This window comes from Semicossyphus pulcher, unplaced genomic scaffold (assembly GCF_022749685.1).
Source record: "Semicossyphus pulcher isolate SPU_LCO1_2020_fin unplaced genomic scaffold, fSemPul1.0.p SCAF_22, whole genome shotgun sequence".
Lineage (NCBI taxonomy): Eukaryota > Metazoa > Chordata > Actinopteri > Labriformes > Labridae > Semicossyphus > Semicossyphus pulcher.
Window position 1 is genome coordinate 8,093,239 of NW_027211696.1, and position 18,552 is coordinate 8,111,790.

Sequence of the window (18,552 nt, forward strand, 5' to 3'; positions counted from 1 at the left end):
ATGCGGCAAGGGGCCGAGCGTGGGAGTCGAAACCCGGGGCCACCGCATTATGGACTGTAGCCTCTGTACATGCGACGCCGATTTAATCTCTGAGCTTAACCAACGCCCTACATTGTTTAAAATTATCTTACATTTCATATTTTGCATGTGAAATATTATCAGTTTTAAATCTGATGGCTGAAGACATTGGAAGCTAATGTTGACTTGTTTTACTGACGTGTAATGAGCTCTGCACCAGACCTGCAAGGATAGTAAGTGATTCTAGTTAAAAAATAAGTAAAGAAAAGACAGAAAAATGGATGTTTTCATGTGTAAAATCTTTATTATGTGCACAGAACTGTTCGTCAGGGGTTCAGTGAAACACAAGCTGGGTGAGTGGTCCCTTCCCGACACCAAATCTGCACTGGAGAGGGCGACTTCAGTTTGACCCTAAACAGTGACAAGAGGCACCACTACATTTGCACAACATTTACACCAGAGAGATGCAACCCCTCCCGCCCCCCACCTCCCCCTCCCCTCCCCGAATAAAACCCAAATGTTAAATTTGAAGCCCAGAAGAAGAGGAACAAAAAAGAAGAATCCAGGAATTCTTCCACATTCATAAATCTGATCAATGAGCAAACTGGTGGGAGGATCAAAGTTCAACAGCTAAAAAGAATCCAGCTCGACTAAATCAAATCTACCAGGTTGTGACTGGAATGTACGACAAGAGGGGAAATCAATGTAAAAGCAGTGCATGAAACCGCACACGATATTTGGCAACACAAAAATAACAATGGAAATACTGATGCTACATACAGTTTTTGAGTAGTAAGTACAAACTTCACATGAGAATGTTTTACCACAAAAAAAGTTAAGACTTTTCCTTCAACAAAAATGTCTTTCCTTCAAATGTGAACATGAGCTGCGAGAGTTTTTCCTTTCCTGTGTGTGTGTGTGTGTGTGTGTGTGTTTCTGGGCGAAGTGTGAAAGTTGGCAAGGAAAAAATAAAAGTTCATCTTGGAATGTAGGCTTGGTCTCATCGACGCCAAGCTCGATGTAGCCGAATCTTGAGAATTTGGCCGTGGCTGACCCCGTCCATTCTGTTCTCTCCAAAAAAACGACGAGCAGTTCCCGGGAAAGGGGGGGGGGGCTGCTCGTCTCACATGGCGACCTTGGCGACCTGCTCTTCCAGTCTGGCGATCCGACGGTCTTGGAGGATGACGCGGTCCCTGAGCGACTTGAACTCTCGGAGTACCTCTTCCAGTTTATCTTCCATTTTCTGCTCGGAAACAGAAAGGAAAGTTAGAGTGACATGTCTCGTTTGACTCTTAAGAAGCTGCCAAAGGCTTCCAGAGGAGTTTCTTTGAGACAACTACTGAATTTTATCCACTTCTAAACACATTTTGCTGTCATGTCTGGAAAAACGAGCAGGGATATAACAGGCAAAGGAGCCCTCCAGCTGTTTTCCTTTGAATGGTTACCCAAACGCTAAAGTATGTGCTGATCCATAACTTCTGTGGATTGTTCCAACCATAATAATTACTATGAAGTGGGGACTGCAACTGTCAGCAAAAAGGCTGTGTGCAAGCTTCAAATCCTTTGTTAGAGCAGAGTTATAATAAGAAAAGTAATAATAAACGTTAAAAGGAAAGATTATTTAAGCATGTTTTGGACCTTCTTGTTTTTCTAACACTCACTACTGAGGGCTGTGGGGAAGCGTGCTTCTGGACAGTCGAGACGAGCTCCGGTTTCGTGGCTGGTTTGGTCTCCAGGACGTTCGTCTTCACCACTTTCAAATCCCGGTTCTTCGTGGACACGTAGCCGTCTTTGAGTGAGATCAGGATGGGGCCTCCGTTCTTGCCGGCGAACCACTCCTCTGCCTCCAGGGCGGGATCGGGGCCGGCTGTGTCGGGGTACAGGTCGTCCTGGAACAGATCCGACTGAGCGGGTGGAGAGGACAGAGAAATCGTAAGGTTTTTATGGCAGGATGCTGAAAGGACATCTCTTCTACAACAGCAATGAAAGAACGTTATAACTTGATATAAACACAGGCTTACCTTACGTGGGACTGTCATGATGATTGGTTCACATTTTCTCTCATGTAATTTGTAAAACCTGCAGAGAGAATAATATAAAATGTTTAATATACACAGCAAAACATATAAAAACAGTCATAAAGAGACAGAATTAAGAGTAAAAACAAGTTGCTGCAGTACCTCGCGATTTCACACTTGTTGACGTCCAGGCCTCTCTTGGGCATGTACCCCATCCCTCTCTGCGGCTCCTTGGTGGAGAAGGTGTTGAGGTAGTGGACAAACGGGGCCTCGTCGGTGATCTCAAAGTACCGGATGCTGCTGTCGCCCTGAGGACACACAATCACGGCCAGCGTCAGTTTGTGTATCCGAATATTAGAGATCGGAAATAAAACAGGAAGTGCTGTACGAGGCTGCTCACCTTTCCACACAGATAGACTACGCTGGTGTCGGGGTCGTAGAAGGGCAGGAGGACGCCGTTACTGGAGTCCATCTCTTGTACACATATCGGTTCATCCAGGTTGTCCTGGAAACACACAATGTTGTTTTTTTATCACTTATAGCTAAATAAACAAGAACAAATAACATCCTGCAAATATAGACAAATTATTCCTCAATTTACAGTCTGACCCTTTGAATTCAACGCCCCCTGCTGGAGCTGATGTGCAATGAAAATGAAAATATTCCAGAAAATAAAACATCCTTTTCACATTTAGCACAGGAGAAGCTAATAGGAAACATTTGGACTCATATCCTGGGCAGGAAGCTGAACACAGCAAGGCTCAACATCACTTTAGAGCGCTCACAGAGTAAGCAGTGTATATGGGATGTATGTGCGTGATACATCCAGGGACGTACAGTTTTCCACAGGGCTAGCTGGCGCTCGCTCATGCGGCTAAATCCAGTCGTGAAAATGTTCCCGTCGGCTAAAAAGATCGCTCTCATTGGCCGAGCTCCCTCGTGGGCTTTATCCTTCTCCTGAAAACAGAAACACACGTGTCAGACTTGGCAGCCATGTTTGTAGGCTTCACTGCGTCATTCTGGAAGGCGATTATGGGAAAGATTCTTCCATACGAGGATGCATCCTAGCTTCAAATCCTTGTTTACACTTACCGCGACAACTTTCTTTTTGCGCGGGTCGATGATGCGGACCTTCTTGTCCTTGCAGGCGGTGCAGAGCAGGCTGCCGTTGCGGCTCCAGCTGACACTAAAGATAACGTCAGGGTGCATGTCCTCCAGGTTGATCATGGCCTCCCCCGTGCCCACGTTCCAGATGACGATCTGGTTGTCACACCCTAAAATGGACACACATGCACGCAGCACAGCCTGACTACACACACCTCTGAGTCCAAGTTTATTTTAAGCGTTTTACATCACACAAAGACTATGTGACAGACGGCACTGAGAGATGATGGTCAGATGTGGAGTTCAGCTGTGCTCAGTGGACAAATGGCAGACAGAATTAACTTAACGGATATTTCAGTTTGAGGGTTGTACCAAGGGCTTCAATCAAAGGTTACCTGCACTGAGGAGAACGTTGCGGGCGGTGGGATGCCAGGACACGATGCCCACCCTCTTGGAGTGACCCTCTAACACGACCACGGGCTCTGAGAGGGGGGTCTCCAGGCCATTCTCAGGGATCTGCCAAACCTGAATCAGAATAAAGAAACAGTTACCGATCAGACACAGAAAATTAGGAGATAGAAAGAGAACATGTGTACAGGTGTAAAGACGAGTCAAGCATAATAAACCAGGTAATTACTTAAAGCTAATGTGACCCTTTAGAGAGGAACCGTTTCCTTACCATGACCGTGCAGTCCTCCGAGCCGCTCGCGATGACGTGGTCATTATGAGGACACCAGTCGACGTCCAACACCGGGCCGGTGTGGCCGCATACTGTAGGGTAGACTTTGTCTATACGGCCGGTCTGACAGACAGGAGACAAGGGGGTTAAAGAGTGTGAGCTGTGAGACAAGAAAAAACTCCCTGTGAGCTGATATCTGTCAGAGAGATATGAAAATGACAGCTGGTTTCACTGTCCTGTGTTCTGTAGAGGTTATATTCAGTGATTTGCATTAAAACACAACAACTGTTGACTCTTCTTGACCATCACTTTAGAAATGTATCTCACCTGTAAAACTAGTCAACCAGTATTTCCCAACATGCAGATATCTTAAATTCCTCCCTGAACATCCTAAAGTTAGAGCAGCTTCTCCAGAGGCAGGACTACACATGGTGAATAGAAATCAATTAACCCAGTGGCCTAAAATAGTGAGACAGCGGCAGCCATCCCCTCTGTGAGTATCATGTGTTCAATTAGTAACGGGATACACATTGGATGCCTTTACTATCAGGCAGATTTATCATTGATTATCTTTGGTTTGTACTATAGATATGAGCCCTGGGGGACAGGCTGGACGGGGTCACAGTAGAGCAGCAGCAGAGTGCTGAAGGTCTGCTGACAGAGAACAGGCCTATAGGATTGATTAGCTCCACACTCTGAATGCTATAATTTGATACAACCCTTGTATCTCCTGGTATGCTTTACGCCCGCCATGTCCAATTTTGGACTTGCCAGTGTCACGCAGTTATTTATTCCCCTCTGATGGCTCCCGTGTGTAGGATTTAAATCGTGCTAGAAATACTTGTAAATGTCAGCTGAATCGAAAGGGATATACAGTAGCAGCCTTTAGGCCTTAAATAACCTCCTGCTATTTAAATCAGATCATTTTTGAATACAAACTGGACTTCACAGCTCCTCTGGAAGTGACCATCTAAAGTTGCCATTCAACATAGAGTTCCGATACAGATACTGATACGGTACCAATATCGGTACAGTATTGATACCAATATCGGTACATTATCGGTTCCAATGTCTGTACAGTATCGGTACCAATATCGGTACCAATAATGGTATCAGTATACTGGTATCAGTATCGGCTACTGATACAGTATTGGTACCAGTATCGGTACAGTACTGGTACCAATATCGGTACATTATCGGTTCCAATGTCTGTACAGTATCGGTACCAATATCGGTACCAATAATGGTATCAGTATCGGCTACTGATACAGTATTGGTACCAGTATCAGTATGGATACTGATAATGGTATCAGTATACTGGTATCAGTATGGGTACTGATACTGATACAGATACTGATAACAAACTCTGTGTGGTGCTAGCTGAGAGTGTAATGTTAGCCAAAGCTAGCAAAATCTTAGCAATCAGTGTTTTTCCACCAACATGATGAATATTTTAAAAATCACACTAGTATCAGAGGGGTACTTGGTATCGGTAAATAGTCAAGTCTAGTTATCAGAAAATTGGTATCGGAACATCTTACTTGAAACCGTTGATAGAAACAAGAAGGTGTAGCAGAACGTCCCTCACCTTTTGTAGTGGAAGGACAAGAAAGGCTCCGCCCCCGCTGGCGTCTATGATGATGGCAACGAATTTGGGGTTGACGGCACAGAACGAGCTGTCCCATGTGACCCTGGACACGCGGATGTCATCGTAGCACTGGTCGTTCCTCACTGCCTGCCCGAACACATGACGGAACTTGCTCTGTCGCACAACTCGCCGCAACATATCTAGAAAAATACAGAGGATGACGGTAAGTCAGAGTTAGTAACACAGTATAAAATAAAGTGTATTAACACTTGGGGAAGTTTTCCCACTAACACTGATATAAAATGTGAAAATGAGCATCCTTTGTCATCACCGAGCATGCTGAGGCAACCTGGGGGTTAGCTTGGTTTACTGCCAACGCACTGTCTCATATGAGATTATGCTAACTAACTGTGACTGAGTTTGTTCCTGTGCATTCTAACGGCAAACATTTAAACTGTACAGGAGACACAATTTTTTTTACTCCTGCTGTGTTTACTTCCTAATCTCACTGTTATTTTCCAGGCTGGGAGAAAAAAGGTCAAGTAAGGTAAAAACATTTGACTCAGGCAGGAAGAATTAAAGCAAGTGTAATATGCACCAGATAAACTAAAATATAAGTTATTAACAGTAACAAAATTAAAACACTTGCAAACATGTAAGGTAAATCAAGTTAAGTCTGATAGCATTATCCAAGATATAAACATTGCATATATTAGCAACATTGTTGAAATAGTAAAGATAGTTAAAAATATAAACAAGGGGGCAACTCTGTAGATTCTCAGTTTCAAATAGAGGCGTGCAAGTTTAATTATGTTTGTGAATTAGGTAGAAAAATGTATTTAATTAGAGCCTGGCCCATCTTGGAATTATGAGACTGATATTAATACCAATTTTAGACAGGAAAATAATCACTGATAATTTTTTTAGCAACCGATATAAACTATGGAGTCGGAGTCACTTAGTCAAACTAAGTGATGATACCATACCTAAATAACTTCTAAAAATGGTTTTCTGCATTATCTGTTCTCTAAAAAAATGTCATATCCGAAAAAATATCATCCAATGTTAGCCCAATAGTATCTTTCAACAGATATATCAGTCATGCTCTAATGTAAACAGATTGGTTTCTTTTGGGTGGATATATTCTTTATGCTGTCTGATAAACTGGAAGAAAATTAAGTTTAATTTGCTTCACCTCTTAAAGGGCAAATAAAAATTCCAGTGAAATCCTTGTACTGTTTATTTCAACATTTTACAGTGTATGGATGTTAAACTGGAGAGCCCTTATGCTAAATTTGCTAAGGGCATGAATTTAAAGTTTTAGTGTTCATTAATATTTATGGCACCTGTCTAATGAAGGTTAGCTCCATTTCATAAAGTAAAAGAACAAAATCTGCAGTCAAGCAGTTTCTTTTATAGAACAAAAATCACAGCTTGGCAACTGTAAGTATATAAAGAGCAAGCCACTTCCTTTCTTACCTTGGTACAGGTAATGACTCATAAGTTAAAGATAGCATCATTTCAATTAACAGACAATAGAACAAAGTGGTAAAAAGGAAGAAATTGGCATATCAAACAATTTGAGGAGAAACAGCCGAACTACATTTCTGAATGAGTACAGGAAGGCTTCAGTGACGCCAGCACTCTATATCTCAGGATGCAGCGTAAAAGGTAAGCATTCACGGAAAATGTCTGCAGTGATATTTTATTTTATTTAGCACATCATCTCCAGCGAGCACACCACAGATGGCCCGTGTGTTGCTCCATGGTTCTGAAAATTATCTCAATTGTTGATCCACATCACACTGTGGCTCAGCGCCCCCTCAAGCATGTTCACCTCTTCCTGTTTCCTCCAACACTAGTTTCTGCTTCCAGCTTTATGTAGACATTCATCAAGAGTAGAATCCTTTTTTTTTCACAGCAAATTCAACTGTTGGAATTTTTACAACTTCTGTTGGATCGGGTCTGAGGCCAAACCAGGACAACCAATAGCAATTGTCCAAAAACTTGACAGCTCTGTGTATTGTAATTCCAGAAAAAAAAATGTTATGATACTTTGGGGAGATTTTCCATCTTTTCAGTGACAGGCTGTGCTGTGTAATTATGTGCAAATATATAGTGTCTCAGGGTGGTAATTAAGCTGCCAGTCTAAAGCGACATACTGAGCCGTACAGACTGCAGGATATTTCTCCACTCATCCACAGATCTGACATCAAGTTAAACCCCTCCTTCTTCGCATTCATGGGGTTTTGGAAACGGAAAAGATATTGCTGGATTTTGATCAAAAAAAGAAACATGTACTTTCGCCCAAAAAAAGTCACGTTTCTTTGATTATTACAATAATGTTTAGGACAGGTAAAATATATATAACACCAAAAATCTCTACGAACTGAATTCAGCAAAATAAGATATAAAGCTCAAGCCCTACATGCCAATCATTCACCCACACAGATGTTTTCAATGACTGTCTGATTAGACCTTGTCTCACAAAAGTGTGGGTGCATACAGATAGTGATTGATAACTCATCTTAATTACTCTTACATGGTTACGATGTAATCTATGGAGACACATAAATATCTGGAGAACTGTATGGTGTTTTTACAACCATTTTTATAAACTGTCTAAAGTCAAGTGAGGACATGCCACATGACATTTTCTCTTTGCATACACAGAAAGCCATAGTACATGGCAGTATCCTCTTCCCACATACTCACAGAAAATCTGTGCTGTGCATGCAGCATTTTAAAGCACTTAAGGACATTTCTTAATAATTAAATACTTGCGCTTGATATAGTTGATTCATAAAACAATGTCCAACACAGCTACAGCAGCTATTATGTCGCTGCAGGGCTGCATAATGGTTGGACAGCACACGACTACCAGTTCACAGCAAACCAGAACAGTGTGTTCCCTCAGCTTATATCAGCGCTCCATTCAAGAGCAGCTATCCTCATTCAAAATATGCATCTGTCAAAAAAAAAGAAAAGACGCTACTTCAGCCCCTGCAGGCTTTGTTAGTTAGTTGATGTCATACATTACAACATGCCCCTCTCTGCCTGCCCTGCTTACACCACAACACCACCTAATGCACAGCACTGAGCATCATGATGGTGGCCACTCAGTGTTGGGCCTTGTTTCAGCAGGTACAGACTAATGCTGTGATATTATTGTCCAAGTTGAGAGCTGAAGGATAATATGATGGCTTCTCTGGATTTACTGTAAATGTGGTCAGCAGCCATGCTGGAGTCTGGTCTCCTTGCCTGTTATTTTATTCTCGTCTGTCTGTTCAACGCTACTAAATGGGTCTGCACCACAACATCAAAGATGCTCTCACTATCACTCCCACTTTCAGCCTTAGCTCATCATAACAAAGGCATGTAGCATTGTTGAGGATTGAAACTGAACATACCCCCTGCTATTGGTAAATGGAGGTGAAATCAGCGGCTCTGTGCTAACGTTTAAACAATGGTTGCTGGCTAACGCTAGCTGATGTTAGCACAAAGCTCGTTGTGTCCCCTCCTCCCTATTAACACGAGTAGCTAGCTAAAAACTTGAATAGCAAGATGATAATGGGGTTCAGCTGTGCTTTTAAACCATCTTGCCAGTATTGTAACTCCAAGTCGTTGTGAAGATGCTTTAGTATGAGATAACTTCGCTAGCAACGGTTGCTAACCTAACGTGTCCGTTAATGACACAAGAAAGTAGAATAGGGTTCGTTAGTGTTTCGGTGGGAGCCGTTACGCCCCAGATGTGACTTTCACGTGAAAACCCCACAGAGCACACGGTTTACTTTTACGATAATATTTGTAAAAGACAAATGTTCGGTAAATAGAAATGAAGTATAACGTTAAAGGTGGCGGCGATAATAGACCGAGTTCCGCCGCACTGCCCCGGCAGCTCGGCAGCTGTGCCGGGGCTGGTCCCGTCTCAGCAGCCGCTGACACACAGAGACGGTACATCGCAGACAAGGAGGAGGTAACTGGAGGGGAGTGTCTTTTTCGTTGACATTTTCGTTAATGTCGAACACAGTTAGCCCTATAGCGCATGTATTATGTCTATACAGAGCTGTCCACTCAGAGTACTGTGTGTTAGTTTAATATAACGGCTCCACTAGCCTGCCACTGTGTTTTGCATCCAAACCGCTCATCTGTTAAGCTAGCCACCTAGCCTAGCTGCTAACCGTTAGCTGCGGTGGACCGCCGCCAGCTGACGCAAGTGCAGATATTTCCACCCAAGGTTTTTGGCTGCTCCCATTCCCAAACCCATCCAGCGAGCTAAATGGATGCTGCACAGCCGCGACGGATAGATCACATGCAAAATGCACAATGCAAAGATACTTTTAAGTCTTTCTTACCTCCTAAATCTATGCAAGATTTTCGTAAGCACGGGGGTAATCAATCACAACACATGAATCTGGTAGTTTAGGCGCGCCCTTATCCTGCAGGACGTTGCTCTAGTATCCCTTGTCTCCACAAAAAAGCTCAGCCGCTATGCTCTTATTCCTTTTCTGACTGCAAATGTGTGGCAGGGAGAGAGTGTTTTAAATCTAGTTGTATTTCAGGATGCCAGATGACAAATAGAGCATCTCTTGTACGCTTTTCACCTGCGGGAGACTAGCACTCGTCTACTCTCATCGTTATTAAATTCAATAGGATACGGTGACGACCGGCTACGGCACATGCGCAAAAGAAAAGTCAGATTTCATTTCCCAAGGCTGTGAATGGGGATGGGTCTGCAGGAAAACTGTGCTTCCTGCTACTCCCTCCTCATGCCTTTTAAAGTATATCTGCTGAATCATTTATTTTGTTCAGCTCTGCAAAAATGTGGATTTTTATCGCAAACAGCATCCTTTGTATCACAATCCCTCCCCTCCCCCTCTGTCCCATCCCATTCCAGCCCACCCCAGCCTGGGCTGTCCAAACACAATAACCCCCCCCCTTCCCAACCTCCCTCGTTGTCTGTGATGCTCCAATACATCACAATTATAGAGGAACCAGCTATTAAACATTCCTTCTTCCTGTTCAGGAATTATTCTTACTTTTCATCAGCATATTTGCACTGCTTAGTTTTGTTTAAATGTGAGTAATCTACAGCACCTGGAGTTTGTTTTACAGTTTCTCTCTTTTTAAGTTGATGCCTAAAATATGTAGTCAGATGTAAATACTTAAAATCTTTGATACTGTAGTAACATCTGATTATAAAGCTCTTCTTGCTAACTTCAACATGTAAAATCCAACAATAGCTGTGAAAACTAAAGTGCAATAAAAAAGAAAGTTAATTATTGAGCGTTGAAACAGTTATTAAAGATCAATTTGCTAGCTTTTTCCAGTGCTTTCAACAGTGTCACCCAGTCTTCATCAAGGTCAAGAACCAACTTTCATAATTGGTTATAATCCGACACAGAAGAAGTCCTGAAAGTGCTTTGGATGAATTGAACAGCTACTGAGCTCTCATGTGAACGAATCCATCAACTGACAAGTGAGTCGACCGTATGATACAGATTTCATCTCCAGAAAAAGCGAGTAAGTTGATCTTGACTTGGAATAATTTTTTGTAATAGTACCTGGAAGCTGCTAATGTAAGACAATGTGGTGCTTGATAGTTTAATTTATTAATTTTACGTAGACGTTAATGTTACATTTCTGTAAATCATGAGTGCATAAATCTAGAGAAAGACAAAATAGTTGATTTGCTTTTTTCTTTTCTCGCTTACAACTGAAAGGTCACTGAGTTTGGAGCATATCCCAGTATGCATCTGAAGAGGGCAGGGTTGGACAGTTTCCAAGTCGTCCAGAGGAATTATTTATGTAAGATAGGGAGAACTCCCAAACTGCACTTATACCAGGACCCAGATTCAAAACCCAGCTAAGCTCACTGTAGAGATCATGAATGTCCAACTGGCTGTCTCTTTTTGTCTTCACCATCGTGTAAATGCAACTGAATCACAGTCAAACCATGTGAGAAGCGCTTTGGGAAGACCTTGTTTCATATTGAATTACTCTTCCAATCCTTCAGGAAGAACAAGACTCTTGATCGAATTAGGCTTAAATGTTTAAATGTTGTATATTACATAACAACATTTGATCCTGTTGTTAGGTTACTGGCAGAGCATGGCTGCATCAGCTGTTTTTAATAAAGCACATGCTTTAAAAAATATCTACAACTTTGTTAGCAAACAGTCGTTTTTGTTTTAAGTTTTTCTTTTAGCACGGTTTTGCTCTTTACCAATTCCTGAGAGAATCATCTTGCTTTTTGTTGATAAATGCTTAACTATTTTTAGGAAATATTCTCTATCTTTGTTTTCTTGTTTGGTGCTGGGCATATAGCATACAGTCTGTTCAACGCTGACCTGAGAGAGATGAATCTGAACCGAAACAGAAACATTGCTGCCCATAAAACCAAAGTAATGAGCTCAAAGAGGATAAAAAGTACCAGAGCTGAGGTGAACTGCAGTGTTTGAGAAGTCTGTGAGTTTGTCACAAATGACAATTTCCACATTACACATTGTAGGCTGATCCATTGTTAATAAAAAATATAATAATATTGATAAGAGGAGTTTTTAATTAGGTTTCTCAATCACCATCTCAATCAAAAGCAATAGGTAGGTGTAAGAAGGTCACTTTAAAAAGTCCAAACTGCAGCTTGGTCTGTTCGAAAGGTGAAAATGTCACTTTAAAATTTCACTCCTGATGGGGCCATTCATTTGTAGAGTTCACCAATTTAGTTTCTACACGCCAAACAAACAAAAAACTGAGATAGTTTTCCAGGGAAACTGATAAAGAAGTAGATAAACAGTTCCTGTTAAATTGTACCATGAACCTCTTTCAAAGTGAACTGGGAAGTGTTTATGAGACAGTCTGTGTTAAGCAGTTGGGAGTACCGTCTTATCTTAACATAACACTGTCTTATGTATGATTGCTTTGATAAACCATTGGATCACTAAACAAAGACAGAATTGATTACACCAACATTAACAGCCCAAACCCTCCTTACCTTTCTTTGGAGATGCTTGACGTTCTGGTGGTCTCTCTCTGGATTTCTTTGGGACATCAAAGGCATCCTTCATTTGAGATACTTTCACACTTGGACTCTGCTCTGCAACCCGAACCTGAGCTTTGGTTGCTTCTGGTTTGACCCGACCCTGATGTCTCTGCATTTGATTTGTTTCCTTGATAAGTTCCGACACAGGCTTGTACGAGCCCACCTCACTTCCTGCATCCCTATCGCTACTGAAATTAGTTATGTCTCTATTGTTGCTGTAGTTCCCAGAGTTGTTGTTACGGATCTGTGTGTCGAGTCTTTCAGATAGGGGCTCACGGTAGATTTCTCTTTTCCCTGAACAAGCAGGTTTTGGTCTTTGGATGTCATTGTCAGGTGTGACCTCAGGTATGTGTAAAGTCTCTGAAGATGCATAAGGATCATGGGGCTTGTCTGCCACAGTAGGTGGTGAGCTTTTGAACCTGGATCGTCTTTCTAGGAATACTCTCCTCTGTAACATGTCCAGGTTTTGCTGCTCTTCATCTGGAGACAGTTGTGCCATACGCGTACAGTAGTCAAAGTCAATCATATCTCCAAACTGATCATCCATGTGCCCAAGTGAGGGTTCCCAAGGGCTGAGATCGATTGACAGTCGCCGTATATTGGTTGGCACCGTATAAGTGCCCCTTTCGTCCCACAGCAAGCACATGTCCTGATTAGTTGGAGCGTTGCATGGAAGAATTTTATTGAAATCAAAAGTATGTCTCCTCCTGACCCTCTCCTCTGAACGTAGATGGTCTTTGTCTCGTCTTTGCACGTCGGTAGACATCAGTTGTGCAGTTTTGAGCCTTATAAATGGGTTTTTAGGTTTCTTGGCTACAGGTGGAGGTGGACCTTTAACTTTGGGTTTTTCTTTTGGCGTAGACTCATCTTTCATATCACATAAGGCATCTGGTGCCATCTGATGAGTTACAGGTGGAGGGGTGATGACAGCAGAGAAACAAACAAGCTCGCTCTCCCTCTTTAAGCTCGCAATTTGAATCTTTCTATTGCTGTCTTCATTCCCTGGCAGAGGAAGAGAAGGGATCACATCGCTTTGTTCCAATGAAAATGAGACATTGTCCTCCAGTAGTGGTATTTCAAAGCTTGGGGCCTTTGGGAGGCGAGGGTCGGCTGCTTTGCTAAACACTTGGCTGTCCTCTTTCTTGGTACAGGAACTAGAAATGCCCTCTTTCGCCCTCTTTGATACAACTCCAGCGAACCTGCTCTGGGACTGATCTTGGTTCACTTTTTTTTCTGATTCTCTTAAAGATGGTTCCACCTTTTCCCAACTGCCAGTGCTCCTTGTTAATCCTTTCACTGATCTGCTGTTGGGCTCCTTATTGCCAGTAGAGACCTTCCCCTCACTATGGTCATTCCAGTTTAGTTCCCTCTCAGCTTTGCCTTTACCAGTTGTCTCAGCGTGGGTAGCTCCAACATGAGTGACTCCTTTTAGCTGACACCTGCTGCCTGTCACTTCAGCCAAATGTTGACCCCTTTCTCTCTCAGAACAGGCTGTGGTTGAACCCATAGCATTTGCTTTCACACTGTCAGTTGTAATTGAAAATGTGTCGGATTTTCTCCTGCTTGTCTTCTCAACACCCTTATCTTGAGGGGCATCCCTGGAAGGTTGTGGACGGCTATTGTTACGATCGCTAGTAGAAGTGTTTTCCTCACCTCTTTTTTTAGTAGATGGTTGAGAATTCTCTGGTTTTATCCTGTTGCCAGAAGTGATGTTATTTTCCCTGTCAGATGATATCCAAGATTCATCCCTCTCCAGCACTACAAAGTCCTCCTCAAGAGTGGGATCGCATGAGGCTGTTGGACTCCTTGTTTGAGAGTCAGGACTTAACCTGCAACGACCAAGCTTTGATGACTTCTCATTTTCCTGCTCCTCCATAGCTGTAGTCCCAGTTGAGGCTACAGCTTTGCTCTCAAAGCCTTGCCTTATGTTGGAAGTCTGTCTTGTCTCCTTTGAGGTCAGGACAGTTTTTGACTCCTCTGCAGTTCGTGTGACACTTCGGCTCTCCCTGTCTCCACCCACCCACTCTCCCCCAGTGTTTGGAGGGTGCTCCCGTTGACCTAGAGGTCTGATTGGCTGCCCAGTTTGGGGGTCTGTACGTGCAGAAGTGACTGTGAGCACCCCTGCGTGCCCAGCAGCAGGACTGCTGATACTGATCCCACTAATCCCACCAATACTCTCAGGGGTCACAAAACTACCATCCTCTTGATCTCTGCTCTCAACTTGTTCTGCTGTTTCCAACATTTCTGTCTCCCCAGTTTGCGCAGACCAATCTGAATTCTCAAGTGATTCTTCATCCTTTTCTGATACCCTTTCCAGCTTCTGTCCCATGGTGGTTGTTCTGTCTTAGCATCAGGAAAACAGAGAGAAAGTGTCAAGACACGGCAGCAAATATATATGCAAGTCACAATGGCCCAATGAGGATGGCTTGCCTCTCCATCCCAATGACATGAAATCACTCAACTGGCATTTCTAACCCTTTGTCTATTTTTAACTCTCTTAAATCTTTCTCTATTTTAGTATATTCTTCTATACTGCTCACACTTGTCCTCCGAAGGCCTCTCTATCTGTCACTCCCTATTCTGTCGGTAAGGAATGCTATGGTGGCTATAATTAAAGCTGGTCTGACTGCTGCCAGTGAGTCAGGGGGCCAAAAAAGAAACAAGACAAGTGAGATAAGAGGTCAGCCAGGTCAGGTGCCAAGGTCAAATGAAACTGTGAAAATGTGATACAAATGCTGCCAATTGAAGAACATTAAATAATTAATAATGATATTTTATAGGTTGTACTTTCTTGAATTACATCAAAGCTTGTTTTTGTATAATTTGTAAGTCTAATTACTAGTTCTGTAAACATGTCCATTCAGAGCTAGCCCAGTCCGAGACATCATGCACTGTCAATTACTGGTTAAGAGACAAGGCGTGTTTGTGCTGTGTTTACTTCCCTTCAAACCGACTGTTTATTTGGTTGTTTTGGTTACAGGGTGTACAGAAAGGTCACCTGGAATATTTGATTCAAGTCACAAGTGCTTTGACTTCTGAACTGAATTGTTGATCCGGGGCATGATGATAGCAGAGTTTAATCACGGACATGATGGATGGTGGAAGAGATTATTACAGAGGGAAAACAGCTCAACAGACTTTAAAGTGGCATGTGGAATGAGTATTTTTAGCTGACAAACAAGCAGCCATATGTGCGAGGGTATTGTTACACCAGAAAGATTTTGCAGGAGGATAAACCTAAGTTAACCCGACGAATGAATATAAACTGCTAAGCTAATGTGCTTTGATATTGACGGCTGAAAGGTGAGTGAGGAAAGAGAGGGCATGGACCTCTTCACCATCATCATGTGCTCTACTGCTTAAGCTATTTCAAGCCTGAGAGGCGGTGAGTGACACTTCATTTTTTACAGTCCTGTCTGAATAACCAACGCGCTTGTCCACAGAATGTAAGTGAAACTATTCCCCTTGAGGCGTGGCTCCTGACGGGTCTTGTTCTCTACACCAGTGATTCACAACCTTGGGTGCTTGTAAGTGGAAACAAATGTAATTAGCTGAATTAAACTTAAAGAAAAGAAATTACAATTTGTACAAATACAAAAAATTAAGCTAACTATAACATCTTAACACCACCTATTTAGGTTGCATGAAAACTAGAAAATGAGTAGCTTGTAGTTTGCAAAAGAAAATATATGCTGATGGTTGGAAATAAATCGCTATCAAGTAATGGAAAAAGCTCAAATTGTTAGCAAGAAACTAAAGTAGTAAGCTAAAGTGCAGATACATTTACGGTTGTTTAGCTAAAAGTGGTTAAAATATATAGCCTAAAGTTATCGAAACTGTTCAAAGAGTTAGCATGAAAACTACGGTAGTAAACAAAAGCACAGATAAGTTAACAAATAAAAATGGTTTAAATATATGGCTACAAGTAATTGAAACAATAAAAATAGTTAGCATGAAAACATTAGTTTAGCAAAAGTACAGATATGTCGACAAATGGCTTGCTAAAAGTGGTTAAAATCTATAGCTAAAGGTAACAGAAACGGTTAAAATACTTAGCTTAAGGGAATGAAGAAATATTCCTGACAGACAGCTAAATATAATGGATCTCAACTTATATAGCTGCATGTAAGGGATTAACATCTGGAATAGTTACAGTAATGGAAACAGTTATAATAGTTAGCACTAAAGTAATAAAACAGATGCATCAACAGTTGTTAGCTAAAAGTGGTTAAAATATATGGGTAATAGTAATCGAAACTGTTCAAATAGTTAGCATAAAAACTACAGAAGTTAACAAATAGTTAGCTAAAAGTAGTTGAAATATAGTTCAATATAGTTAGCTTAAAGTAATAGATCAATTGGACGGCTAAACATAATGGATGAGTTGTTAAAAAGAGAGCTAAGACAGTCGAAACAGCTAGCAAAAGGTTTTGGATTTATAGAGATAGAGTTAATCTGACAGGGCTGTTGGGGTATTTAAAATGTGGCTCTATATCATACAATTACAGTTGGTAGTAAGAATTTGCAGAATAGGTTTTAGTACCAAGAACTTTTAAGTTGGTCTAAAGCTAAGCTTGATGTGCCGAAAGGCCTTTCTAATCTTTTACATTTCCTGTGTTTGAGCACCAACTTCCCTCGCCTTCCTCATGTATAGAGCACAAATAAATCCAGTGACTTGACAGATGTGTGTGCTTGCAGCTTTAGCGTATCTGAAGTGTTGTCTTGGGATGAATGTGTTAAGATGGCAGCGAGACGCATCTTTGAAATGTGCGTGTGAAACTACCTTCATCTTTCTTTCTCGCTCTCTCACTTTTCATTAAGTGTCTCTCTCATCTTTGTACATAGTTTATAAGAAACTTGTGACTTGGATACAAAAAATATTCGCGTTGTCTTCAGGGTTGTGTTTTTCACCAAACAGAATACTGTCTGCTTTTCCCTGAGAGCAGCAAGTGTGTGACATGCAATAAGCTCCAATTTAAATATTTGGTAGGGCGAGATGATACGCAGCCACAATATCTAGATTGATAGTAAAATAGTCAGAGCATGCTGCGAGGCAGGGCTTGCAGTCATAAAAATATAAATGTGCTGCTACTTTAAGGAAGCACAATACATGTATGCAGTGTACCAACTCTTAATAAGCAACGTCTATAGCTTCACCGTATACACACATGGCATGTTTGGACACCTTAAATGAGGCTTATTCTGAAAATCTTAACTTTTTAAATTTAAGTCTTCCTCTGGCCGGATGTTACAAGAACATTAACTATGACAATGTGCTGGCTATAGTCTGACAGCCTTATTGCCTGCCATTTTGGAAGTCATCTATCAAACCATATAAATACACTTACATAAAATCATCTTAGATTATAGGTACTTACTGAAGCAGATGTTTAAAACTGATGCTCCGTCTGCCCGTCGTCCTGCTAGACTTTGGTCTTTATGGGAGATCTCCTCCTCCGTCCGTCAGCTGGCGCATGATGTCAGACTGACTTCATTTGACTAATTCAATAAGCGAGCTCTCTGGCCAGCCCATTTTACTAAAAGAGCAAGTGAAGGCGAGAGGCAGACAGATACTATTCATACTATATGATCAAATATGTACAGGGCTGTCCTCATGAAGTACCACACCTTCTACCACTGAAAAAGTTACAAACAATAAGGTAGGGATGCACGATATTGTTTTTTTTGCCAATATCCGATATGCCGATATTTTACAACTCATTTAGCCGATTACCGATACCGATATTTTTTTCCCGCACACCTAATTGCAGAGATCATCGACTCTCTTCTGTATTGGAATTAGCACACAGTATAATGGTGATACTCTTATCACATTTGTTACAACGGTCGGGGTGACGGGTCTTGAGATGGTTAATCAAGTTTGTAGTGTTGAAAGACTTTGCCTTGGCTCCTCCTCGCATCACCAAAGCTGAGCAGTCATTGCAAATAGCAGTTTTGCTTTCTATTTCGGACACTTTGAAAAACTTCCACACCACGGACATTTTGGCTTCTAACTCTCTCATGCTGCAGGTAGACACACGTGAGGTCATCACGCTGCGCCGCGCAGGTCTTCTTCGCGCCGGGGACATTGCGTGAAGTCGGG

General features: G+C 41.9%; 1 protein-coding gene across 2 annotated transcripts; it reads right to left on the reverse strand.

The window, feature by feature from the left end:
- Nucleotides 1-524: 524 nt before the first annotated feature.
- On the reverse strand, nucleotides 525-14,388 carry coro1cb (coronin, actin binding protein, 1Cb). 2 transcript variants are annotated; one of them, XM_069672970.1, is made up of 11 exons: nucleotides 12,402-14,388; nucleotides 5,408-5,607; nucleotides 3,820-3,942; nucleotides 3,536-3,665; nucleotides 3,129-3,310; nucleotides 2,874-2,993; nucleotides 2,437-2,541; nucleotides 2,199-2,344; nucleotides 2,040-2,097; nucleotides 1,680-1,922; nucleotides 525-1,261 (listed from the first exon to the last, which is right to left on the reverse strand). In XM_069672970.1, the coding sequence occupies exons 1-11, from the start codon at nucleotides 14,323-14,325 to the stop codon at nucleotides 1,142-1,144; spliced, it is 3,351 nt and encodes a 1,116-aa protein (XP_069529071.1). In that variant the 5' UTR covers nucleotides 14,326-14,388; the 3' UTR covers nucleotides 525-1,141. The 2 variants fall into 2 exon arrangements, with proteins under 2 accessions (XP_069529071.1, XP_069529072.1); XM_069672971.1 differs by lacking the exon at nucleotides 12,402-14,388 and adding an exon at nucleotides 9,763-10,038.
- Nucleotides 14,389-18,552: the final 4,164 nt, after the last annotated feature.